The sequence below is a fragment of the Podarcis pityusensis genome (genome assembly GCF_964106645.2).
Source record: "Podarcis pityusensis genome assembly, chromosome: 5".
Lineage (NCBI taxonomy): Eukaryota > Metazoa > Chordata > Lepidosauria > Squamata > Lacertidae > Podarcis > Podarcis pityusensis.
Window position 1 is genome coordinate 82,936,594 of NC_138032.1, and position 27,722 is coordinate 82,964,315.

The 27,722-nt window shown below is 43.8% G+C and overlaps 1 protein-coding gene across 2 annotated transcripts in view; it reads left to right on the top strand.

Moving 5' to 3' along the window:
* Positions 1-27,722, top strand: part of POLR3A (RNA polymerase III subunit A) — a 52,151-nt gene that overhangs the window by 19,673 nt on the left and 4,756 nt on the right. The window contains exons 16-29 of one of the 2 annotated variants that reach the window (XM_081007625.1): positions 1,170-1,342; positions 2,027-2,138; positions 3,268-3,386; positions 5,780-5,917; positions 7,261-7,431; positions 8,420-8,533; positions 8,964-8,999; positions 15,157-15,243; positions 15,753-15,835; positions 19,810-19,980; positions 20,883-20,976; positions 21,078-21,170; positions 24,527-24,691; positions 26,495-26,659. In XM_081007625.1, the coding sequence (XP_080863751.1) occupies positions 1,170-1,342; positions 2,027-2,138; positions 3,268-3,386; positions 5,780-5,917; positions 7,261-7,431; positions 8,420-8,533; positions 8,964-8,999; positions 15,157-15,243; positions 15,753-15,835; positions 19,810-19,980; positions 20,883-20,976; positions 21,078-21,170; positions 24,527-24,691; positions 26,495-26,659 (1,721 nt within the window). The remainder of the gene's footprint in view (positions 1-1,169; positions 1,343-2,026; positions 2,139-3,267; positions 3,387-5,779; positions 5,918-7,260; positions 7,432-8,419; positions 8,534-8,963; positions 9,000-15,156; positions 15,244-15,752; positions 15,836-19,809; positions 19,981-20,882; positions 20,977-21,077; positions 21,171-24,526; positions 24,692-26,494; positions 26,660-27,722) is intronic. The other variant, XM_081007626.1, reaches the window with a different exon arrangement.

Consider the following 27,722-nt stretch of genomic DNA (forward strand, 5'->3'; position numbering starts at 1 on the left):
AAAAACATTTACAATGCAGAACGCCTCTATTCCATGTCTTGCTCAGTCACTAGCAGAATCTGAGAGTGGGCGGTCCTTAAACTTTCCCCAGCAGAGTAGTTTCTTGACCCCCAGCCGACGCCTCCCCTCTCTTCGTGAAAGCCTACTGCGCAAGGAAGGCTTGGGTAAAGGGGGACCTCCCTCCTCCCCGCTTTGCTCAGGCAAGGTGTCCTGGCACTGCCTTGCATCCTCCAAGCCCTGCAGCTCTTCCCCACTAGAGGCGTAGCTTCCTTCCTCCGCTGAGGAAGTGCTGCTTCCCACGATTTTTGGAGGCTCTCTGTAATCCATCTTGCCTTCCCCCTCTCGCCTCTGAGCCGATGGCAGTTCCCTGACACCTTCCAAAGAGCTTGGGGCAATGTGATGCACAGTTCTGTTTATCTATCCTCACAACAACCCAGAGAGGAAGATTAGCTGAGAAATATTGACTGAGCTATCCTCTCACTTTTATGCCTGAATGAGGAATTGAACCCAGATCGTCCTAATTTTGACACTGTAACCAGTATACCACAATAGTTCTAATAAGACCCTCCACAGCTGACACTTCCTAGTCAAAACTGGAGTCAATACTAAGGTCTGGAATTTGTGTCTCCCTCTTCACTGAATTCACTGGGATCATGGCATGGTGGAGCTTAGGGATGGATAACTTTTTTTAAAAGAGTCATTAAACTGCACAGACATTGTACAAAGAAGGTAGTTGTTGTTCGTCCCTAGTGATGCCACAGGCGCATTCCAATAGACGCCACTTGTTTAAGGAAGAATTGTGACACACACACACACCCCAGTGACAAGATAATCAAATTTGAGTGCAGGAAAAGTACTAGCTTTGTGACAACAAAAATTGTCTGGGTCTTGTGCAGTGAGCACATAAGCCATAACCATGCCTATCAATTTATTCTCTGGAAAGGCCCAAAGAGAACACACAATGTCAAAATGTACCACAAGCCAGCAAGACTATCTACTAAAAATGCTACACTTTTAAAGCTAGTTCTGCTAGCTTTAGGAAAGTCTAAATATATCTTGCATTGATAAGAAGTTTAAACCCTGAGTTCAAAAGTAACCTCGGTTAAAATTCTCTGTGTGGCACTCAGTGAGCTGATGTGTACACTTGGCTGTTGTTTCCAAACACTTAGCTAATCGAGGATTTTCCATTGGAATTGGCGATGTGACTCCAGGACAGGGGCTGCTGAAGGCAAAGTATGAACTTCTGAATGCTGGGTACAAGAAATGTGATGAATATATTGACGCTTTGAAGACTGGCAAACTGCAGCAGCAACCTGGCTGTACAGCAGAAGAGACATTAGAGGTGAGTTGTATACCATCTGATAGAGAATTACTCATTCTTAGTAATGAATCGGAAGTCGTGTTGTGTGCTGTTTGCTGATTTACCCTCTCAAGGGTGAAGCATAACTATTAAGATTCTGATTCAGCAAATTGATTTGCTGTGATTTGGCCAAACACTCCCAAAATGTGAAGACGGGCCACATTTCAAGTGGCCAAATCACAGTAAATCAATTTGCTGAATCAGAATCTTAATCTTCCCAAGGTTGTACCTAGGGAAAGATTGAGGACTTCAGGTTTCTGCACCCTCCTTTTCCCTGATTGCCACTTATTCTTCTCGCTTCACCATAGGTGAACCCTCCTATCTCCTGACGGTTGAATATAGGGTTCCCCCTACCCAGGAAACAGGCACCTCCCAACAGCAATAAGTGCAGGAAAAAGAAAGAGGCCGTTTCTGGCCTCCCTGAATTCTGGGTCTTCTGAAGCACCAAAGGGGCCAGGCTAGGACAAACCCCCACAGAAAGCCAGCATCTTCGTCAATTTGACAAAATTCTTGGCCGTGCCTCTGTTGTTGCAATGATCAGCCTACAGACTTCTTTCCTTTGGGATACTCTGCTTTTTCTTGGTCGTTAGAATTTGCTAAGATGCAACAACCTCTTTAGGTGAATTCTTGAAATGGTCAGCTTATTAATTGTAAGTCTCCTCCCAGGCGCTGATTCTGAAAGAGCTGTCTGTGATCAGAGACCATGCTGGCAGTGCCTGCCTTCGAGAACTAGACAAGAGTAACAGCCCTCTCGTCATGGCTCTTTGTGGTTCCAAAGGTAAGCTCACAAGGACTTTAGAAAACAAATGGCTGCTGCCCACTCATTCTTCTTTTTCTGTTGCCAATAAATAAAGAAGGCAGCAAAAGGTTAGGGTTGCGGTTCAGACAACACTTGGATCTGGAACAGGAAGCACAGGTTTAGATGTAATTCCAAGTGCATGCAGATGGTCTTTGAACCTGAGACACAGCCCATATGACCAGCATCTATTTGAATCTGAGTTGCATTGCCTGTTGGTGCACAGTTAGCAACCAAAGATCAGTGGCGTGGGCAAAGATCATACTAGCATGCCAATGTTATGCATTGTGGAGGCTGGCTTAAATGGCATGCTAGCAGCGTGAAACACTGCACAGGTAAGTTTTGCTTCTGGTTTTTACATGGCAGCACCACATTTTAAATCGGAAACTTTCCCACGTCATTTCTGTACCTCCTACATAGCACAGTTGCTTAAAGACGAAGCAGCTGCATCTTAATTTTGCGTTCAGTTGTTTGCTCTCTGTCCAACTCTAGATAGATTGTTCTTAATTCATTGGGCTGTCATGTATGAGTGGGAATTTTGTCTGCCTTTTTTGCCCATGCAACATTGCAAACTGGTTCTCCAGCTCTGGTTGAACTGGCATGTTGAGTGCCAGCCCTTCCTATGAGGGTGCATTCAAACCAAATACTCCCTGTTGGCATTCTGATAGGATAAGAATTCCATTTTGGGCACTTCGTGTGTTTTTTTTAAAAAAGGTAATGAGTACTAAAGCTTTTTGCACAGATCTACATTAAATGCAAGCCCAAAGTGATTCATAAATAATGGGGCACTTCTACAGTGGGTTGTATCCAGTGCTGCCACTTCAATTGTGCCACAGAAATTTTGCACTCTCTCCTGCACACCCTCATAATCTGCTCCAGATTTTGAAAATGTGCACGCACATTCTCTTTTATTTCTTTTACTAGTTTTGGTTTAGATTAGTTTGTCTTTTTTGTTGTAATGTGAAAAGTTTTAATAAAACTTTATTTTTTGAAAAAGCGAATTTGCACATACAAGTAAAGTAGAGTGGGGCAGACCTCCATCACAGTATGCTGCTTTGGAACATAAGGCAAGATGTGACCTACCTCTTTCTTTGCGGCGTTGTCTTTTTAGGCTCCTTCATTAACATCTCCCAGATGATTGCTTGCGTAGGACAGCAGGCTATCAGTGGCTCACGCGTGCCTGACGGCTTTGAGAACCGATCCTTGCCTCATTTTAAGAAACATTCCAAGGTGACTAGCATTGCGGGACCTAAATGACCTTATGAAATGGGGAGGTGTGGGTTTGAATACTAAGTGAAGGCGGAATTTCTAGTGCAATGTAATGTCTGAGCGGTTCAAATCTTGACTGCTGCGAACTCACAGACTAGTTGGCCTTGAGAAAACCTCCCTCTCTGCTCCCCCACTCCTCCTTGCGCTTTCAGGATAATATAAATGACCTACCCCATAGGGTTGCTACAAGGACCAAGACCTGAAATAATTTGCTCTTAATTCAATTGAACAAGCTGAGTCGTTTGCTTTAGACCACTGGAGTTTAACTCCATAAGGATGTAACAGTTCCAGTGGGCAACTTGCCCAGATATTGGTCTCTTCTCCCTCGCTCCTCTTGCTTCTCCCCAGCCGCCAGTTGGCAGGCATCAAATTTAGAGCATTCTCCTCCTCTGTGTTGCCTATTACAGCTAGTTCTCTTTCCCACTCCCCGGGAAGCAGAGAGGCCTGTGGCTTCTTGTACTGGAATTGGAATCCTCTAGAGCCAACCAGGAATTGGTGAACTAAAAGCAAGGAAGTTGTGGGGGGGGAGGTACTGTCAGATATTCTGGACTCCATTCATCCTTCACTCTTGGCCATGCTGGCTTGGACCGATGAGAGCTAGAATCGAGCAACATCTGGAGGGCCATCAGTTCTCCACCCTTGGTGTAAGGAGTAAATACAGGACGTAAATGTTGGGAATCGGCCTGTGGCGAAGGAATTCCAAGAAGTTTAGAAATCACGCTGGATCGTTGCTATGGAAAGCAATTCTGTGAACAACTGTTAACCTGTAGGAAATATTTTGGTAAGAGTGGAGCTTTTACTATAGGATATTTTACTGTGTGCAAAAGGGCCACCCCTCCATCCTTTCTTGACCTCGCTGGCACTCCTAGGAGATGAGTTCTCACATTTTCTAGAGCTGATAATTTCATCTGTTCATGCAGCACTTCTTGAAGAGGTACAGATAACAGCTGTAAAGATAATAGCTATATTATCGTAACTGTAATACTGTATTTTTCTATGTATAAGATTTTTTTGTTTTTTTGTTTTTGTTTTTTGCTTAAAAACATTAGTCAAAAATTGGAGGTTGTCTTATACACAGATGGTGAATGCACAGGGGTTTGGGCTCTGGTGCGGGTGGTTCTGGCTCTGGCCCAATTTTTTAATTTTGCATTTAAAAAAATAAGGTAAAAGGGTAAAAGACCCCTGGACAGTTAAGTCCAGTCAAAGGCGACTATGGGGTTGTGGCGCTCATCTCGCTTCAGGCCAAGGGAGCCAGGTGTTTGTCCACAGACAGCTTTCCAGGAAACGCGAGACCATATAACACCAGTCTTGAAAGACCTACATTGGCTCCCAGTACGTTTCCGAGCACAATTCAAAGTGTTGGTGCTGACCTTTAAAGCCCTAAATGGCCTCAGTCCAGTATATCTAAAGGAGCGTCTCCACCCCCATCGTCCTAGCCGGACACTGAGGTCCAGGACTGAGGGCCTTCTGGCAGTTCCCTCACTACAAGAAGCCAAGTTAAGGGAACCAGGCAGAGGGCCTTCTCGGTAGTGGCACCTGCCCTATGGAACGCCCTCCCACCAGATGTCAAAGAGAAAAATAACTACCAAACTTTTAGAAGACATCTGAAGGCAGCCATGTTTAGGGAAGCTTTTAATGTTTAATAGGTTATTGTATTTTAGTGTTCTATTGGAAGCTGCCCAGAGTGGCTGGGGAAACCCAGCCAGATGGGCGGGTAAAAATAATAAATTGTGTTGTTGTTGTTATTCCGGGTCATGAGGCCAGCATGACTAAACCGCTTCTGGCGCAACGGAACACCATGATGGAAACCAGAGTGCACGGAAACACCGTTTACCTTCCCTGCTGCAGCAGCACCTATTTATCTACTTGCACTGGTACGCTTTCGAAGTGCCAGGTTGGCAGAAGCTGGGATAGAGCAACGGGAGCATACTCTATTGCAGGGATTCAAACCACCGACCTTCCGATGAGCAAGCCCAAGAGGCTCAGTGGTTTAGACCACAACGCCACCTGCATCTCCCAAAAAATAGGGGTTGCCTTATACATGGAAAAATACGGTATATGAAGTCTGAAAGTGTTATCATGGTTTGCATGTTTGTTTATTATAATTTATATATAATTAACAAGGCGCTAAAGGTGGCATGTATGGTTGCCCATCTCTCTTTATTCTTACTGCAACCCTGAGAGGTAGGTTGGAGTGAAAGACAGTGACTGGCCCAACATCACCCAGGATGCATCATAGTGTGCAACTTGGGTCTCCCCGGTCCTACTTTGATATTATTGACCACTGCACCTCATTGACTCTGAGTTCATTTTCTACTGCAGCACATTTCAGGTCTTTTTCTCCCCTCTTGCAGCTTCCAGCAGCGAAAGGTTTTGTTGCCAACAGCTTCTATTCTGGCTTGACGCCCACTGAGTTTTTCTTCCACACCATGGCTGGTCGAGAAGGCCTGGTTGATACTGCTGTAAAAACAGCTGAAACGGGATACATGCAGGTAACTTGGGGATACTTTGCTATGGGAGGAGGCCGTGTTAGTGTAGCAGAACACTCATGAGCAATTCCTATCCGTTACATGTAAAGGTTCATTTTCCTTACCTAAGTCAAGAAAATAACTAGCATTCCTCTCCCAGTTTGTGGCCTCATTCTTCCTCAAGGTTCAATTATTATGATGAAGAAGGAATCCTGTATCTCTAGAAATGTCTTTACTACATCTATAGAAAGATTCCTATATCTGTAGACATATATTGTGATTGTAGGAAATTTTGTGGGTCTTCCCTTTATGTCCGATTTGTCTTTTTACCATGAGGGGCAGCCTTGCAAAAACAGCAAACATTTATTGCAAGCTGTCTATATTCACCAGTGTAGTAACGTGTTCATGACTAGAAAGAAAGAGACCAGACTCCTTTCATTTTATCCATTTTTTCTGTCTGGTTGCTGCAAATTCTTTCTATTTGCAGCTAACCAGCTAAGTAGTCCTTTGGAAACCTATGAGAGGCTGTTTCATATGAGAGGATTTTTGTCTCATCAGCTGACTTCTACGTAGCAAAGGAGCTCAAAACTTCAGATTATCCCCCCCCCCAAAAAAAAAACCCCATCATACTTTTAGAGAGCCAGTGTGGTGTAGTGGTTAAGAGCGGTAGTCTCACAATCTGGGGAACCGGGTTCGCGTCTCCGCTCCTCCACATGCAGCTGCTGGGTGACCTTGGGCCGTCACACTTCTTTGAAGTCTCTCAGCCCCACTCACCTCACAGAGTGTTTGTTGTGGGGGAGGAAGGGAAAGGAGAATGTTAGCCGCTTTGAGACTCCTTAAAGGGAGTGAAAGGCGGGATATCAAATCCAAACTCCTCCTCCTCCTCCTCTTCTTCTTCTTCTTCTTCTTCTTCTTCTTCTTCTTTAAAAGATGGCTTGGTCCTGCCTTCATCCCTTCTACAGGCTTCAATGCTTAGAAATATGGGATGGAATGCATTTTTTTCAAATAATCTGCTTTTTAAAAATTGAGACTTTGATAAAGAACATTTAATGAGATTTATCCAAACCAAACCAGGCAGCAATACCTCAATAATTGTACCTTGAATGCCTTTAATACAATATTAAGTGTTTGAAATGTTCCCTTAAAAGATTCAAATGGAGGGGGACTTTCAGTGTACTGGACGGCAATGGTTCCTATTTATTACACCACGGGTTGTATTTCCAGACCTGTAATGACTCTCAAAATGCATCACAGTTGCTCATCCTGCGTTTGGCAGTGTGAATTGGCCACCTCACCCACATTTTAGAAGTTTTGTAAACTGCATTACTAGATTGGTCCTGAAGGAGTTGTCTTCCCTTGCTTCCCAGAGACGGCTGGTAAAATCCCTTGAAGATCTGTGCTCACAGTATGACCTGACTGTCAGGAGTTCTACCGGTGACATCATACAGTTCATTTATGGCGGAGATGGCTTAGATCCTGCAGCTATGGAGGGAAAAGATGAACCTCTGGAGTTCAAGCGTGTCCTGGACAACATCAGAGTAAGTTTAAAACGGTATTAATAAATGTCAACATACTACTGTAGCCTTATTAGACTTTACCGATTGGTGGGCTCTGCGTTGCTCCCGGACGGGAGGAAGGAAGTCAAATGACACCGAGGGTTGGTTCAGAGAAAGAGTTCTTTATTTCTGCTCTCCGGAGCAGCAGAAAGGCACTCGCGTGGTCAGTCCACAGCAAGTCCAAAGAAATGAGAAATTTCATGCAGTATATATATCCTCCAGGCACCCTCTCCCCCTTCCCCAGGAATCCAGCCACATCAGCTTGTACACGCAGGTTGACATCACAGATGTTCCTGCTCCAGCACTCTTAACCATAAAAGGGATTTCCTTCCTGTACTCCTGACCATAAAAGGGTTTTCCTTCCTACACTCTTATCTTGGAGCAAGAGGTCACCAACTCCAAGAACACACTCTGGCGCTGTTCCTGGACTCGGTCTGTGCGTCAGAGTGTGGTCAGGACGTAAGATAAGACCTAGACATGTCATCCCTACTCCACTGGAACAGCCAAGGTCATTCCTTCACTACAAAGCTTGAAGGAAATCTTCCTGTTGGGTTTTAGTGAATGGACCTTCCAGTCCTCGTTTCAGCATCTACCAATTAAATATGCTACAGAATTCTTAATCTTGTATCTGTTTTCTTTCATCTGTCTTTGAGCTTGGATGACTCAGTTGGTTAGAGTGTGGGGCTACTGACGTCAATGTTGCAGGTTCGATTCCCTGTGTAGGACAGCTGCATATTTCTGCATTTCAGGGGGGTTGATCCTCAGGTCCCTTCCAGCTGTACAATTATATGATTCTAATGGAGACTGGGGATCTTTGTAAGAATTGGGCTTTTTGCCCTAAATGATAGGATTTGATTAAAAAGCGGGAGGAGAGTTGGGCACATCCAGTTTGAAAGCATATTAAATTGTCTGAAGGAATTAAATTGAAAAGGCCCTTGTAATGTGTCTGTGTACTACTTTGTTGTTTAAGGCAGTGTATCCAAGCCGAAGTGAGCCAGCACTTAGTAAAAATGAATTGGTGTTAACTGCTGAATCCATCATGAAGAAGAACGAATTCCTTTGCTGCCAGGACAGCTTCCTACAGGTGAGGTCTTTGCGTCGTTTTCTTTTTCACACGATCATTAGTCCTTTACAAACTGCTCTCCCCAGAACACAAAGCAGCACGATTCAGTAATCTTACCTGTTTTCTGCTTCGGTAGCACCATCTCAGTTGTTAAATAGACAGATTTTGGGTTAAAATGCAGGTGTTTGTGCTCTGCCTTCTGAGGAATTGTTTTTATTTGCCGGTTAGGAACTGATGAGGTGCCTAAATATTCACTTTTAAAGGCAGCACTTTCTTGTAAATATGAGCCAGGACTCTGTTGCTTTGATTTTCCGTGACTGGCATAATTATTGGTTTGCAGTAGCAGGGATTTGGTTCAGAAAGTACATTAACGTGTGCTATCCTATGACTAGTTTATTTCAATAACAGCAAAATACCTATTACTTTGTTTTTTTCTTGTTCTTTCTTGAAGGCGTTTACTGAAACAGGTTATGCAGTGTACAATGAGGTAATTGTAGCATGTGTGTGCACTATGTAGAACTTTATAGTGGCGACGCTTCTGGAATTGAAACTGTTTTGTGTTACTAACCCCCAGTTCATATGTTCATTGGTGCTGGAACTTCCATCCACCACCTCCCTCTTGCCACCATTCTTGGACAGCCCTTTGGTTCTACTGCCAACTCCTCAGTTCCCCAACCTTTGGGATTCTCCCTGCAACACGAGGATCAATAAGGCACTGAACACACACCTTCCATGAACTTTCCTCCTTTCATTCAGATCTAGTAATCCCTCTCCCTGAATGCTGTTCTGCTCTTCACCACCCAAGCCACCTTCCAGAGTCCCGGGGACTCCCATCTCACCCTCAAAAGTCCTGCTGTGTCAAGAAAAGTTTTTTGTTGACTACAAGAAGTAACTTCAGAATACAGTGGTACCTCCGGTTACGAATTTGATTCGTTCCAGAGGTCTGTTCTTAAGCTGAAACCGTTCTTATCATGAGGCACGCTTTCGCTAATGGGGCCTCCCGCTGCTGCCATGCCACCAGCGTGCAACTTCCACTCGCATCCCAGGGCAAAGTTCGCAACTAGGGGTATTTACTTTCGGGTTAGCAGAGTTCATTACCCGAAGCATTCGTAAGGAGGACAGTACGTAACCCGAGGTTCCACTGTAATCAGGAAAAGCGGGAGAGGTTCACTGAAGTGCAGCTGGAGAAACAGAGCCCCAGTCCAAAAGACTTCAGTTTGCTTACCTCAAAGTCCTGACGATTTGGGAGCCTGACTGATGAGGCTACTTCCCTATCAATATTGATCCATCAGCTGTTTGAGTCGATTTGATTCATATTTCTATGCCGCTTTTAATTCAAGTGAATCGCAAAGCAGCCTACAAACGATAAATAACAATAGCAGAACAGAACATCACAAACACATGTTTTGGAGGTTTACTATTTATTCATTTCATAAAGCTCATACACTGCTTGATTGTAGGAAAAACCTCAAAACAGTTTACAAAGAAGATAAAACAATGATATTATCACAGTAAAGGTTTACAAAGCAGACAAAAAGTTAAGCAACAATAGACTAAAACAAAACTGTTAAGTAACTGGGTAGGCTTGTCTTACAAAGAATGTTTTTAGCAGGCACCAAAAAGAGCACAGTGCCTGCTTGATCTCACCAGGCAGGGAGTTTCAAAGCATAGGTGTTGCCGCACTAAACCATTGAGTTCTTACACTTGAGGAACAGGCATTATGGGGTTCTTACTTGTAGGTAGTGCCAATTCTGCTGATCAAAGTGGTCAAGTGGACATATGTGGGTGCTCAGGTGATCTCGGAGATAAACTGTTCCCAAGTGGTTAAGGGCTTTATATGCTAATAGTAACACCTTGAAAATCAGCAACCAGCGCAGATGTTCTACGTTGACAAGTCCTCATTCGTTTCAGCAATCGTACTGCAGCATTCTGCACTAGCTCCTGGATCAAGCGCAGGTGAAGCCACACATAGAATGTGTTGCAGCAATTCAGTCTGTCCCTTCAATGCCTCTGCTGTATATAATGTTGTACAGTGGTACCTCAGGTTAAGTACTTAATTCGTTCCGGAGGTCCGTACTTAACCTGAAACTGTTCTTAACCTGAAGCACCACTTTAGCTAATGGGGCCTCCTGCTTCTCCCGCGCCGCCGGAGCATGATTTCTGTTCTCATCCTGAAGCAAAGTTCTTAACCTGAAGCACTATTTCTGGGTTAGCAGAGTCTGTAACCTGAAGCGTATGTAACCTGAAGCATATGTAACCTGAGGTACCACTGTATTCATGTTGTTTTATTTTTAAAATTATTCAAATAGTCTGTACATGTAAGGTTCCCTGATGAATCCTCACCACATATATCTTATATTAAGGGAGCCTGGTCTTTTTATTTAGAGTTCTGTTTGCACCGTTGTTTCCACCCAATACCTTACTCAATTTTTTTAACAATCCCTCACACACTGTTGTTGGGTATATGTATGGGACAGACAGCTCAAGAATTTCATGTTTGAGAATTAAACAGAGTTCATTAATGCTTATTTACAACATAATATAATGGATTTGCTTATTGGTAGACAGCAAAGTATTATACTATCAGATATCCCTACCGATTGGAGAAAATAGTACATTAACTGTAACAGTGTTAGTGTTGCTTTAAGAAGATTCCCATGAACTTGTTCTAATCCTTACATGAAACCATTAACCAATTACCTGCTTATCTCCACCTCAGTTAACTCACAAGTTTATTCAGAGGACTTCACTGGAAGTCTTCTCTCTGGTCAGGAATTTGCCAGTTGCTGGCTTGAGCCCTCCCGAAGGCTGCTGCTGGAGGTTTCTTCTCACTTTTGGACCGCCTTAGCTTCTGCCTTCAGTGATTTCAGCTCTCGCATGAGCTTCTCACTCTTCCTCCTCCCCAACTGTTGCTGCTATTGCTTTCAGGCTCTCTCTCCAGGCTTCCTCTTCCTCCTTCAGAGTCACTTCTTGACTCAGCTTCCACAACTGAACCCCCCAAAGAGTGTGACAGGGCCGGGCCACCCATGAGGCAGGCTGAACCAGCTGCCTTGGGTATCAGAATCCCAAGAGGTGGTCCCCCCTCGGCCACCAGTAGAGAAGCGGCTTCCGGCGAAACGTCGCCAAAATCTCAGGAGATCTCGTGTGCTCCGTGAGATCTCACTGCAGCCCATCGCTGCTTCACAGGTGCCACCACACAAGCCAGGTGAGGGGCGCTTTGGCAGTGGGATACCTCAGGCGGCAAAACGCCACAGGTCCCCATCCCCCCCCCCGAGTGCTGAATCTGCTTCCACATTCCACACCAGCTAGAAATCTCCAACCCGTGTATTTGCACTGAAATTCTGAATGCTCATTGGCCTATAACTGCGGTCCGTTGTTGGGAAGGAATTTTCACAAAGGGACCAATCATAAACAGACTCATTTTGGATGCTCCTGCCTGATGCATAAAGGTTGAGGTGCACTGATTAATTGAAACCTCACATTTTACATAGTTACCTCCCCTTAGCAACACTGACAGTTCTAACTGCTACTTGGCAGACTGTCAGCTGAACTCGCATATAATGTTTACCTTTCTGGCTCTAGCCAAGAGTAAATTTTTCATACTTTGTGTGTGTCCCTATTATCACAGTATTCTTGCATTTAAACTGTACCTCATCAAAAATGTAGTTTCTTCACAACAGGTGATAGCAGAGGCACCCAAAAAAAAAACCAGACGAGAGAATGAAACCCCAATAGAATAGCTGCAAACTATTCTCAGCAGTTGCTGAGGGAACCAAGTGGTGATGGCCTTATCGTGTCAGTCAGTGGGGGGCATTTCTAAGTCTCCACTGTTGCTAGGCTAACTTTAAAGTACATTTTCTGAAACTACAGTAGATGCAGCAGTTATACTTGCTCCTCTACTTTTTGAATATGTACCGTATTTTTCGCTCTATAAGACACACATTTTCCCCTCCAAAAATTAAGGGGAAATGTGTGGTGTCTTATGGAGCGAATGCAGGCTCCTTGGCTTCAGTGATAGCAACGCGAAGCCTCCGAAGCGCAGTGGGAGCGCTCCCGCTGCACTCCAGAGGCTTCAGGTTCCCTTCGCTGAAGCCTGGAGAGCAAGACTCTCCTGGCTTCAGCAAAAAGAACCCCAAGCCTCCGGAGCGCAGCGGGAACTCCCACCGTGCTCCGGAGGCTTCAGGTTGCCTTCACTGAAGCCTGGAGAGCGAGAGGGGTCGGTGCGCACCAACCCCTCTCACTCTCCAGGCTTCAAAGATAGCTGCCTGAAGCCTCCGGAGTGCAGCCGGAGCTCCTGCTGCGCTCTGGAGGCTTTGGGTTCCTTTCGCTGAAGGGTAGGTGCCCCTTCAGCTAAGGTGCAGCGCCCCTTCAGCTAAGCAGGAGAAGAAATGGAAGGGGCTCCGTTTCTCCTGCCGCTTCACTGAAGGGACGCTGCGCAGAGAGGGGGAGATTTTTTTTTCTTGTTCTCCCCCTCTAAAACAAGGTGCATCCTATGGTCAGGTGCGTCCTATAGAGCGAAAAATACGGTAATTGAGTGAACTTATGGGTCTGACATTGAAATCTGAGGACATTCTCCATTGTAGCAGAGGTCAGCGTTTTGTCCTATGGGAAACATTTCTGGTTGTTGACAAGGTATATTGAAACAATAATGAGCCAGGGAAAGCTTGCTTTTTTCTTCTTCGTGGAATGTCTGTCTTTTGCAAGAACTCCGAAACTTGGTTTCTACAAGTGCCTGGGGTTGCCACTGCCATTACACGCAAAGCACAATATGCACATGCTCCCTTGAACTTGAGTATTACTTTGGCACAGCAGACACTGTAAACTCCTTTTCGCAGCCCTCTGGATTGCAGCCTAACTGCTGAAATGTATTTTGACCCTCTTCGAATCTTGCTCTGCTGCACTGTTACTTGTCTGTTAGCTCAGAAAATAACTCGGTGCAAAAGAACACATTTCACTGTGACTTTCACTGGCTTTGGTAGTGCCTTTTCAAAGACAATCATTTTTTGATGGAAGACTTTCTGGGGTAGTCAACCTTATAACAGGGTGGTGGTTAGATTGAAAATGCATGCAAAGTGCTTTATACACTTAATGGCGGAGTGGGGGAGTATATAAATGATGGCGTACATGTTTTAATGTTCATTTTGTAACACTAACCAGTCCTGTATATGAGCAGGGATCATTAATGTAATGATAAGCTGAGAGAGAACTGGCCCTTTAAAAAAAAAAAAAAGGCACCATTTCATAACCCAAGTTGGCTAAAAAAGCATCAGAGCTTCAGACTGGAGGTCCATGTTGTCCTGTGTCCTGCTTCCCACTGTGATTTAATCCACTGCCTCCAGGAAGCCCCCAAGCAGAGCATGAAGGCAACGGGCCAATCCTGTTACCCCTCATCAGCACTTATTCACTGACATACCACCTCTGAATTTGGAGGCTGCATATAGACAGTCTTGCTAGAAGCCACTGATGCCCTTAAAATCCATGATTTCCCCCCCTTCCCCTTTCAATTCTATCTTAAGCTAGCAGCCCAGGAATATTGCCTGGCCCAAAACAGGATGACCCTGAGTTCTCGTAGCTAGTTTATTAAATTCATGCATTACTTCCCACAGTGGACAATCCTGAAGCATTTTAAAGGAGTAAAATACAGGGATGCGGTGGAAAATACACACAGTTGTATCCAAAGGAAGACAATGTGAGCGTTCCATCAGCTCAAGGATTTCTGCTTGCACAACAAAACGTCCACACTCTCTTCCCCCAGCTTGTTATGGGATTCCCCTGGCTCTATGGAGCAGATTTGGGGAGGGTGCAAGGTTGTGGGGTGGAGGGAGACGTGTGGGGAAAGTCCCTTTGTGCAATCTGAAATCCTTGTGCCGACAGGACACATACGTTGATTACTGCCTCTAAACATGGTAACAACATAATTAGAGCAAAATATCTGGTCATTGGTGCAACCCAAATGCCCAGGAAAACAGAAATGTTGTTACCTGGCAACGAAATAGCGACAAAATTGGCACCAAGCAGGTCTCCCTGGGGACAGCATGCAATAGCCCAGGAGCTACTACAGAAAAAGCCTGTTCTTTGGACCCTTTATGTAGGTGGCAAAGAGAGAAGAGCCTCAAAGGATGATCTTGGGGTTCAGTCAGGTTAGAGAAGCTCCTCCAAATACACCTTCTTATCTCTTGCTCCTTTCTGGTGTCCTCCCCCTCCGCCAGTCCGACTGAATTTTGTGCATCTGCTTTTTGCATTCTGTTGATACAGGTTCCCAGGTCTCTGTATGTTAGAGAAATCTTGGCATAAGAGAAATATTCCAGAATCTCCTCCTCTTTCTTTCCCCGCCTCTCTCAGCTTTGTGAGATGTATATAAAGTCAGAAAAGTCCCCAAGATTCTAGCAGAGAGAACATCTGTAATCACTTTATTGCTCCTTGGCAGGTAGCTATTTCAACTGCTTTCCAAAAGCAACTTGAAGTGTGCAGTTGTGGCATGAAATGCATTTTTGAGTCACTTTTATGCTTTACGTCTTTTTTACTAATGCAAAATACTGCCAGATGTTTATAAGCTAAGAGTCTCCATAGTAGCCGGGCTGCAGAATATAAGGCGGAGAAGCCTTAAAACGTGCATGTTATTTTATTTTTTGCTGTTGTTGCAGGAAATTAAAAAATTCATCAAAGCTATGTCCGAGAAGATCAAGAAAACCAGGGACAAGTATGGCATTAATGACAACGGCACAACAGAGGTAATGTCGCTTGTGGGTTGTGTGCTGATTCCATACCCTTTAACAGATGAAGATAGGGGCACTATTTTTTGCATGTAAGCTTGTGTAACACACCCTTAATTCCCATACCTGGTATCTCTGCCAGAACTGCCCATGCCCACTGTCGTTTCATAATGCTGGACAAAGTGTTGCACCTTGTCTAATAATCTGCAGCAACCTCGTCCTACACTTGTTTCTGAAGCAGGGAGATTCGGAAACTCAATACAATTCTTTCATTAAAACAAAAACAAAAACCCAATCCTTAAAGTTTAACCTGCAATGATTCTGGATATATGTACTGAATAACAGCTGCGGCTTAAACATATTCCATAACTTATTATCTCGCTTACTGCAGGGAAGGGGGGAACAGAAGTGAATATCACTGTTGGTTTTTTCCTCTGTGTTTTCATACTGTGCACTAGGGGAATGCATAATACATGCCGTGTCTATTGAATTAAATTCCTAACTGTTCTGGCTCTTTATTGCTTCAGCCGTATGTTTTGTACCAATTGGACCGGATTACTCCAACCCAGCTGGAGAAGTTTCTCGAGACCTGTAGAGAGAAGTATATGAGGTATGGATAATTCACCCCCCCCCCCCGGGTAGGAGTGAATGTCATTTGAACTGATTTAGCCAAATCTGATTATAAGTAGGTGAGAAACTGATAGAAAGTATTCTCCTGCTTCTCGGGCAGAACTTAGGAGGTCTGAAGCGGGAGGCAAGTTTTAGCCAAAGTTCAGTTTCTCCCTCAGATGTTTGTCTCAGTGTCAATATAGCTAAAAAGAAAAGTAGTAATGGCTCTGCAATTGTTACATGATTCATGCTAATATAGCAATGACCAGCTTCCCTCAGATTTATTGCAAAGTTGCCCATCTCCCCTGATACATAGTTAAATTCCTTGCATACTTACTACAGTGGTACCTCAGGTTAAGTACTTAATTCGTTCCGGAGGTCCGTACTTAACCTGAAACTGTTCTTAACCTGAAGCACCACTTTAACTAATGGGGCCTCCTGCTGCTGCCGCACTGCCGGAGCACGATTTCTGTTCTCATCCTGAAGCAAAGTTCTTAACCTGAAGCACTATTTCAGCGTTAGCAGAGTCTGTAACCTGAAGCGTATGTATCCTGAAGCGTATGTAACCCGAGGTACCAGACTAAAGGATCACCCCTTTCCTCCCCACCCCCCACCCACAATTACATTGTTCTGGGGTTTCTCCCAACCCCCAGAGCCATGGGGGGGGGAGCGAAAGGGGGAAGCCCCATTGCAGAAGCCTTCACGCATGGCTTGCACTGACGGGACTCATTAGGTCAGTGGTTCTTAAAGGGTGATGGGCAGGGCAGGATGGCAAGTGTGGCAGAAAGATTCAAGGACAATCAGTATTATATTTTGGGAATAATTCATGTTCTTGTGTAGCCATAATGATTTCTGTTTTCCGGATGTCCTGTGATCATATTGTAAAGTAGTTGTGTTTTGTATTACAAATCAAGCATTGCTGGGAGTTGTTTTGTTTCCCAATGTATTTCTTACCAATAAAAAAAAAATTTCCTCTGAAAGTGCGTCCCAGAGAAAAAAAATTTGAGAACCACTGCGTTAGAGGAATCCACATTCACCCCACCCACCCACCGTAATTTTTTGTGCTTATGGTTTCTCCAGTAGTATGAAGCACACGTTTTAGTCCTTGCAGTCGAACATAATATAAATGCAAGCACCTGAGATTTCCCAGTAATACTACCTCTGAAACCAAGGGTATTATATAGCAGGACATTTCCTGGATGACATTCAAATTTATTATTATTACAGTATATATTTTTAAAAATATTATTACATTGGATGCTTGAATTGGATTGAACAGTAATTATGAAACACGACAGTTGCAGAGATGGGGGTCCTGCTGCCCTCTAGATCAGGCACCCCCAAACTCAGCCCTCCAGATGTTTTGGGACTACAATTCCCATCATCCCTGACCACTGGTCCTGTTAGCTAGGGATGATGGGAGTTGTAGTCCCAAACATCTGGAGGGCCGAGTTTGGGGATGCCTGCTCTAGATGCTGCTGCAACGCAGCTCCCATAATCCCTGATCATTGGCAGTGTTAATGGAAGTTGAAGTCCATTAACATCTGGAGGGCCTCAGTTTCCCCATTTCTGCATTGCAGTGAAACGCTATAAATAGTCTTGCCTTTGGGTGTGCGGATTGCTTTTCACCAGGCAGTAGCAAACTCGGAAGGCTCCAGATTACGAAACGGAAGGAGATCTGAAATTATCCTGGGCCTCAAGTTCTCCAACTATGGACGGCTGCTGCATTAACTAATAATAAATCCCACTAAGCAAACTATTAAGTTTAAGCATGTTGTGCCTATGGTTTCTCGGTCATTTAGGTTTTGTAATAGGAGGTATACTGTATAAGAATAATGCTTGTTTTAAATGTCTGTGCTAGCTTTTAGCCCATAACAACATAAAAGCAACTTCTATGAGGAACAGAAGCACTAAAACCATATTGAAAATGTATTGCAGAAGCAGCAAAGGGGCACATAAAACACTGAATTGCGAATGAATTTACTTGTGTGTAAGATCACCAAAAAACAGGACTATTGGGAGAAGCAATTTCCCTTCCCAGCCCTCATGGAGTGGATATTTTGGGGTGGGTTGATTCCACACACACCCCCAATCTAAATATTCTGTCTCGGCATCAGTGGAAAGGAAGTTACCTTTGTTTCCGAACTGCCTTTATCCTGAATCGTGACATTGGTTTTGAGAAGGCTGAGGCTTTTTTTATACTGGAAGAAGACAGTACTAGTCTTGAGGCTGTTACTGCTCTGTGAGTTGATTTGCTTTATGTAGAGAAGGTCCATAATATGCCGTAGGATTGTTTCGCTGGGATTTAACTAAGGGTGACAGCTGTCCTCTGATCTTCTACTTGCTTCGTTGCATAAGGTCTCTCGCTAAGCATATTGCTGCTGTGACTCTGTGCATCTTGGAGCCTTAGCTTTGCCCTGCCAGATGAGGATGGTTAACAAATGGGATTTAAAATAATTGTTTGATGTTGACCTCCTTGGCTGAGATCACTTAGCCTGTGCACAAGAAAACGACAGTGCTGATAATATTCATTGGAGTATTCAGATCGGGGCTGGTCCAGTGACCTTGGTAAGGGCATCAATTGAATCTCATCTACCAAATGAACTCATGTTGATATAATAAGACACCTTTTTCATGTCATGGGGTTCATAGCCTTGATGCTTCTAGTGTTCACTGTCTCTGTATTGTTATTTGTTGTCAAATGGTTGATATGTTTTATTATAGGGTAAAAAAAACATTTTGTCTGCCTTTGAAGGCATTTCAGAATAGGGTAATTATATATAAGAGACCCTGATTGTTGCTGGAGGCGCTGAAGGATGTTCACAGATTTATCTGGGCAGCCAATTTTCAGAAGGACAGTCCACAGGGTATTACGATTTACATCGTCGAAGGCCTTTGTCAGGTCAAAAAATGCCATATACGGGGGTTGGTTTTGCTCTCTGCATTTTTCTTGAAGCTGTTGAGCAGTGAAAATCATGTCCACTCTCCCCCTAGAAGGCCGAAAACCATTTTGGGATTCAGGAAGGGTAGACTTGGATATTCTTAAGAGACAGTTTGCTAGGATCCTTGCAAGAATTTTGCTGGCCGCAGCTAATAAAGAGATGTCTCGATAGTTTCCACAATCCATTATATCACCTTTTTAAAAGAGATTCATAATTTTGGCATCCCTAAAGTCTGCTGGGATCTCTTCTCCCAGATTTTTTCGATGAGCTTCTGAAGTTGTTGTGTAAGTTCAGTTCTGCCCACTTTGAAGACTTCGGCAGGTATCCCATCAGGTCCGATGGCTTTGTTGTTTTCCGTTTGGTTAATAGCTGTACACAACTCTCCCAGATTTGGAGATACTGCAAGCTCATCTCTAACTTGTTTTTGCGGAATTTGTGAGAGGACCTCAGCAGCTATGGGGGGGGGGGGAGTTGCGGTTAAGGAGATGTTGGTAATGTTCTTTCCAGCGCAGTGCAATAGCTTCTTTATCTTTTAGAAGTATGGTACCGTCTACTGAGCACAGGGGGCATATGCCATGAGGCTTATGAGGGAACAGTTTCAAGCAGCTGATCTTGGGACTTTGTGATTCTGAAGGATCAGGGAGAAAAACAAAATGTGTATTAAATACACAGCTCTCCTGAACACCTGTGCTTTCACTTTCTTAAAATAGAGTGTTTGACCATTATATAATATATAGTTGAAAGTGTGCAGCCAGTGCCTGATGAATTCTCAGAACGGAAAAAAAAGGTGACGGAAAGATTTTGAGCTGTCTGTGCTCCTAGGCTGTGACACAGCTTCTTGTCTTCCACCAGGGTTTAAAGAAGTGGGTTTTATGATTTCATAGTGCCACACTGAACCTTTTGGGGTTTTTTATCCAGTACAGAGAATGGGGATCTTGGTCCTTAGAGGCCAGCTCAGCCAGGAACTCTCTAGAGTTGACTCGTAGGTGTGAAAATTAATAAATACAAAAGTTTTCTTGGTTTTATAACCTAGGGCACAGATGGAACCTGGCTCTGCAGTGGGAGCTCTGTGCGCTCAGAGTATCGGAGAGCCTGGCACACAGATGACTTTGAAAACTTTCCATTTTGCTGGGGTTGCCTCAATGAACATCACGCTAGGGGTGCCGAGAATCAAAGAGATCATCAATGCCTCCAAAGCCATCAGGTACTGAAGCCAGATTTTATTCTCATCTTGATATTTGAATGGCAGATTTAATTATAACGGAGGGAGGTCTCTCTCTCTCTCTCTGTCAACTTGCTAGCTGGAGTCAGAGTCTGGGCACTATAATAAACAGAAACTGACAGGAACAGGATAACTACAACATTTGATCTATCCAGTAATTCTTGCCTATGACACAAACATTTGTCTTCTGAAAAGCAAACAAGTTGAGTAACTCAACTTCTGGTTGCAAGTTGCCTACTGTGGGGGCGGAAATAAGCTGCAGGATGATATCCCTTATCTTGGATGGCTGCTAAATGCTCTCATTTATAGGGGTTCAATGTATTTGTTGCTCTCTTGATCCAACAAAATGAGATCCTTTTTTTTTTTTAAGGTGGAGAGTTATTTCTTAGGCCTTCCTGTTGATCAAAGCACAAAAATAACTGAACCTAAAAAGTTACAGTGTACCTGCCATTTGCTACCGCGACCTAAGGCAGCAAGATAAAAGGGGGTCAATTTAGTAGCTGATTGCACTATAATTAGTAGGCTCTTGATTAACGAAGTCAAGATACTGTGTGAACAAGGTCAAGACTCATAAGAGGAACCTCCATTCACAAAAAAGTGTTGTGCTATGTCTTCCAAGCTATGAGCAAGATTCAGTATCCTTGAAATAATTGGTTTGGGAAAGCAACAAATTTCAGCAGAGTGAGTTAACATCACAGCAGATAACTGCAGAGATGTGGCTTATGGATTTTTTTTAGATTTTAAACGTACAGCCATCATAAGTTGTTTCGTACAATGTTTAGTTCTCGATATATAAAATAGAATTATCAGTAATGTTCATGGTACGTAAAGGTAATAAACCAGTAGGCTTTTCACAACGATATGCTTTTGCTGCTTATCTATAGTACGCCGATTATCACAGCCCACCTTGACACGGACAATGATCCAGACTTTGCCCGTTTGGTTAAAGGAAGAATAGAGAAGACGCTACTGGGAGAGGTAGACGGTGCCTTATTGTTGCATAATATACAATATTTCCCATTATGGTTCTGCACTGCTGTGATGCTTATTAAACAATGAGCATGGTTTTTGACTTTCAGATTTCGGAGTACATTGAAGAGGTTTTCCTTCCTGATGACTGTTTCATTCTTGTCAAGCTTTCGTTAGAGCGGATTAGGCTGCTGAGGCTGGAAGTGAGTGTGTCCCCCTCCCACTGATACTGTGTTCGAGAAACTGATTTGCCACAGGGGTGCCTTCAGGCAGGGCAGATACCACAGTGAAAATGAGCGTGGCTTTTTCTGTAGTGCTTTAATTTATTCTAGTTATTGCTCTGTGGTACCTTCAATATGTTAATTGCTTCTGCAGCATGCATCTATGCACATTTTCAAAGAGAATTAATGTTCTCTGCTAGTTTCCCCCTAACCAGATTTGAAGTGAGCAGGGAGCAGATGGATCAGTCTAGCTGTCTTTCTATTTCCACCCTGCATCAGTTTCACACACATTTATTCATAGGAACATAGGAAGCTACCTTATAGAGACTTTGACCATTGGTCCATGTAGCTCAGTAAGGTCTACATCGATTGGCAGCAGCTCTTCAGAGTTTCAGACTGGAGACATCAAAGCCCTACTTGGAGATGCTTTGGATTGAACCTGGAGCCTTTGGCAAAACAGATGCTCTACCACAGAGCTACAAAACCCTAACTCTTCTGATTCCTTTCCATGTTAATCTGCATTTTCTTTTAAAAAAAAAAAAAGCCCATGAACAGTACAGTCATACCTTGGATCCCGAATGCCTTGCAAGTCGAAAGTTTTGGCTCCTGAACGCCGCAAACCCGCAAGTGACTGTTCCGGTTTGTGAACTATTTTTTGAAGCTGAACATCCAACAGGGCTTCCACGGCTTCTGATTGGCTGCAGGAGCTTCCTGCAGCCAGTCAGAAGCTGCGCTTTGGTTTCCGAACATTTTGGAAGTCAAACGGACTTCCAGAATGGATTCTGTTTGGCTTCCAAGGTACGACTGTAGTATCTAAATTCATATTTGAATATCTATGCAGAATATGTATATATGTAGTTTATATCAACATGCATATTTCAGGATAATAAAAGAGAAATCTGTGTGTTGGTATGCCTTTTCTTTTAGATGAGAACTGCGTTGCAAAATTTGGAAAAATGCAAAATCCAAAGGATAATTGCACTCCGATTTGCGTGTTAGTCTGGAGGTATGAATTAGGTCAGCTTGTTTGAAAATCCAGACTAAATGAAATTTTCCTCCATCCCTAGCTGCACCAGGATTCGTAACTCCAGAATGCCTGGTTGTTGTTTCTCATAGTCAGAAGCATCCAAATGTCATTTACACCTGTGGTCCAAAGTGGTGCATCTTAACAATAATCTGCACCATGTAATTACTCTGACCATGTAAGCTGGCTCATCGAACTTGGCTTGCAGCTGCTGCGCAGACAATATTTTAAATAAATTTCTGATGAAATTCTGAGCAGGCAATTCCTGGAGTGATTTGCACTGATCTCTTTAGGGCATGTAACACTAATATTGTCTCAGACCCAAATAATGCATCAATTTCTGCTCTCTTGAGGGGCCCCCACAGTTCATCCACCGCTGTAATCCCTGATCCCATATGGCCCCAAGTAAACTCTCTTCAACAGCATTGGGTTGCTCTTGCCACTACACTTCTCTTGTTGGTCCAAACATGGCAACGGGTAGCGAGCAGCTGCAAATCGTGGTGGTTAGGTTACGAAGCAGTGGCTAGCCAGAGATTGTCCAGTGAGTTCCATGGCAGAGCAGGGAGGGACACGGGTGGCGCTGTGGGTTAAACCACAGAGCCTAGGACCTGCCGATCAGAAGGTCGGCGGTTCGAATCCCCGCGATGGGGTGAGCTCCCGTTGCTCGGTCCCAGCTCCTACCAACCTAGCAGTTCGAAAGCACATCAAAGTGCAAGTAGATAAATAGGTACCACTCCGGTGGGAAGGTAAATGGCGTTTCCGTGAGCTGCTCTGGTTCACCAGAAGCAGCTTAGTCATGCTGGCCACATGACCCGGAAGCTGTACTCCGGCTCCCTCGGCTAATAAAGCAAGATGAGTGCCGCAACCCCAGAGTCGGCCACGACGGGACCTAATGGTCAGGGGTCCCTTTACCTTTATCTTTTCCTCCTCTATTTGCATCTACCGTGCCAAATGCAGTTGCCACTCACTGCTTCAGAGGGACAGGCTTGTCTTGGACTTCCTCAAGTGGGAATGGACCTCCTGATTATTGAAAGCAATGTGGGCAAGTTCTTCCTCAACAGTGCCTAGGCAGGCTACCCAGAGACAACCTCTACCTTACCACTGGTGGTAGGCCTGAGAGCCCCACCATCTCCACCATGGCCTGCAACTTGAGGACCCCAGCCAGCACAGCATCTGGCTGAGCTGGCTTAACAATAGGCATGATGTGCATGTGTGCATTTTAATGAACTGAACAAAGTGAAAAGTTATGAGTCATGGGGGTGCAGAGATTATGTGAATGAACTTAGTGCTTAGCTTATATTTTAATTGCTATTTTGTTAATGTTTGTAATATTGCTTTGTAGATTCTAAATGCTGCATTGTTAATCACATGACTTGCCATAATTGTGAGATTTAGCTTATTTTTTAGTTGCTGTTTTGTTTAGTTTTTTATAGATTGCAACTGTTTTATTGATAATTTGTTAATTATTTTATATGATGTATGCTGTATTCACGATGTGCTATTATGTTTTATTATGTTATGGTTATTTATTGGTTGTAAGTCGCTTTGAGATTCATTTGAATGAAAAGTGGCCTAGAAATACAATCAATCAAATCAATCACCAGTCTTAGCCAGATGAAATTAGAGAGTCCTGACCTCCTGTTAATTTCCCTGTTTGAGGCTGAAGCTACACGTGGCACAGAATGAGTTGGGAAAGTCCTTCAGTGGTAAAATAGCCTCTACCTCTTCAGCTGTAGGTACCACTTTCATGTGAGCGAGTAGTCAAAAGACCTCTCTTACAATACATTAGCATATAAGGAAGAAAGGTTTAGAGCAGTCCTCTCTTAGTTCAGTACATCCTTTTTATCTGTACGAGGTCAATTGAAATGGCACTCAGCACAACCAGTTGCAGTCTGAAGTTGCACATCTGTGCAATATGTAGAATGACTGTAATTCATGCACCCAACTTGAGGAGCATGGGGGGGAGCGTACCTGGGAGCCATTACTTCCAACATTACATTGAAAATGTAAAAAGAGAGTGTATGGATCAGTTGTGCCGCCCAAAGCCTCCCTCAGTCTTCAGTAGCACGGGGCCGAAATGGACATTCCCCTCAACTGTCACACATTTCAGAACTGAATATTTTTGGGGCTCCTGGGCAGTAGCAAACATCGCCTGGCCGAATAGAATAGCATCTTGCAAAGGCCGTCAAATAATCGCTTTCAGAGCTTTTGCCAGACTAGTGTTTTGGACACCGTGTAACAAATTGCATGCCCGCGGAACTGCGCCCAGTGTCGAAATAATTATGCAAATAACAAAGTGACATTTGTGACACAGGTTAATGCGGAGACTGTGCGGTATTCTATTTGTGTCTCGAAGCTGAGAGTGAAGCCTGGGGATGTAGCTGTTCACGGTGAGGCCGTTGTCTGCGTTACTCCCCGAGAGAACAGCAAGAGTTCAATGTACTATGTCTTGCAGTCTCTGAAAGAAGAGCTACCAAAAGTAAGCTACCAACTTTCTACCTTCCGTGTGTGATGCTCAGCAACAAATGCATGTGCTCAGATCACAGCATTCAAAGGATTCACTGCATTAGTGTGAGAATTCTTGAAATCCTCTGCTAAGAATGCCCCCGTTTCATTTCTTACTTTTTCCATTTTCCCCCCGAAGAAGCTTTTATAATTTGAAAACATATTGGGCATCTTGTACCTTTATAAATTTGTGCATATTTAACAGAAGTGGATCTGGGTATTGCCCTCTTGCTGTTGGATGAGCCTATTTTATATCATGATCTATATTTTGCGTGTGTTTGTATGTATATGTAGAGAGAGATCAGATTTTATTACATACCATTTTTCAGCCCAAAGGCTCCCTAAGCCATGACCTTATATATAATATATATACAGTAAAGTACAATAAAATGTCTCCAGTCATTCAAAAAATAATACTGGGGATCACAGTGTAATTCTTTGGTGATCACTCATGGCCGAGTAAGGTTGTCTTCCATGAACACGATATTAACAGTGAGTCCATAAGTTACTGTGGAGGCCAATTCTGGATCCACACAGCCTTTCATAGTGGGGACATAGGTTTCTGGGTGGGATTTGATCACAGTGAGGATTTGCCAAACGTGCCTTTCTCTTAGCTCATTCCTCCCTTTCACTGTAATAAATTAGGTGCTAAACCTTCAAGGTACCGAGTTAGTTTTACTGAAGCTCTTTGGGAAGTTCCTCTTAAGAATAACTTCACAAATTTGCTTGAATTTGCTTGAAGGGGTGATAGGTGGTGGCTTCTCTTAATTACAGTGAGCACACTCACTATTTTGTCAAAGCAGTGAAGCCTTTGGTGCCCATTGGCTGAGTAGTAATGATGTCACAAAGAAGAATGATGTCATAAAGAAGCTGAGCAATAGATGGAAGCTTAGGGAAAGAGAGCTCAGGGCTGAGGTTTGCTAAAGGAAAGGGAGCCTGACAGGCTGAAGAAACAGGAGCTGGAGGAATGGGGTAAGGAGAGAAAGAGGATGTACAGGAGAAGGGGACCCTTGAAGAGGATGCAGAGGAGCCAAGGAAATAATGAAGGGCAGAGAGTGGCATGCAGGAACTGGGAGAAGAGGAATAAACCAGTGGGAGGAGGTGTTTGAAGAAACTGATTCTGTTTGGTTGCAATTGCATTGAAAACAGCTTGGCCTTTCAAAAACAGCCAGATCCCTACCAAAGCCAAACTATTTCCTTCACTTTCCAATAAAGAAATCAAATAACTACGTAACAAAATCAGTTGAGTGCCTAATTGAAGTAGACTGATCTGTGCCGGATGCATATTCTTTGGGTTGCAAAAATGCACACGCCAAGTGAAAAGGCTAGAAGTATAGTCCCTGAAGTCCATCCTTTGTAGGAATTCTGTTTTTATGTTGCAGAGTGTGAGCCCTAGTTATGTGGAACCCTGCCTTCAAGTGTTCTGACTGCTTTCCTTCACAGTCACAACACACATTCATGGAACTCCCAAGCAAATATGAAGAGCCAGGGGTGGAGGCTAACCTATAGTCATCCCAATGTTGCTTGATTTCAGTTCCCATTATCTCTGACCATTAGGCTATGCAGGCTTGGGACTGATGGGAGCTGGGAGTCACCTGCATTTGGAGGGCTACAGGTGTGTCACTTCCAGTTTAGGCAATATTAAACAGTCACTGTAGGAAAGAGCAAGGAGGGCAAAGAGTGGGGTTTTGATTGTGATATCTGGTCTATAGCAAGAAGCATTTATCAGGGTATCTGTCTTCTAGACACTTTTTTTGATTTCCTTTCCTACATAAAGGTGGTTGTGCAGGGTATCCCGGAAGTGTCTCGCGCTGTCATTCATATCGATGAGCAGAGTGGAAAGGAGAAGTACAAGCTGCTGGTGGAAGGTGACAACCTGCGAGCTGTCATGGCCACGCATGGAGTCAAAGGAACAAGGACTACTTCGAACAACACTTACGAGGTAGCCATCAAGAGGGCATTGGCTATATGAGCTGGTGGTGTGTGGCATAGTGGTTGACTGATTGGAGCCTGTGGAAGTTCTTGGTTCAAATGTCACCTTTTCCATGAATTTCCTAGGTCATGGGTAGGCAAACTAAGGCCTGGGGTCCGGATCCGGCCCAATCACCTTCTAAATCCAGCCTGCGGACAGTCCGGGAATCAGCATGTTTTTACATGAGTAGAATGTGTCGTTTTATTTAAAATGCATCTCTGGGTTATTTATGGGGCATAGGAATTCATTCATTCCCCCCCCCCCAAAGATAGATAGATAGATAGATAGATAGATAGATAGATAGATAGATAGTCTGGCCGCCCCACAAGGTCTGAGGGTCAGTGGACTGGCCCCCTGCTGAAAAAGTTTGCTGACCCCTGTCCTAGGTGGTCTAAGGCAAGCCATGTTCTCTCAAGACTAACTTCTTTTCCCCCACCCCCCAATCTACAATATGGGGTTAATACAGATTGCAGCAAGGTAATATAGTGAAACACTCTGAACACTCAGAAAGTGTTATTATTATTATTTATTGAATTTATATACTGCCCTATACCCAGGGTGGTTCACAGATATAAAACCACAAAATACGTACTAAAAATAAAAGCAACAGAGAAAAATACGAGAAAAATACATATTTTTCTCTTTTTTCTTTTGTTTTGTTTTGTAATATTCTGAAAATCTTAAATATCTTATAAAAAAAATAAAAATAAAAGCAACAACCCAATAGCTCCCCCCCCCCCAAAAAGCCACATGTTAAAAGGACATTGGCTGTCAATCAGATCAACCAAAGGCCTGGTTAAAAAGGAACATTTTTGCCTGGCACTTTAATGAAGGCGCCAGGCGAACTTCCCTGGGAAGAGCATCCCACAGACAGGGAGCCACTACAGAGAAGGCCCGTTCTCGTGTTGCCACCCTCCACACCTCTCAAGGAGGAGGTGCGTGAAGAAGGGCCTCAGAAGATATCTCATGGTCCAGGTAGGTTCATATGGAAAGAGGCGGTCCTTGAGGTATTGCAGTCCTGAGCCATTTAAGG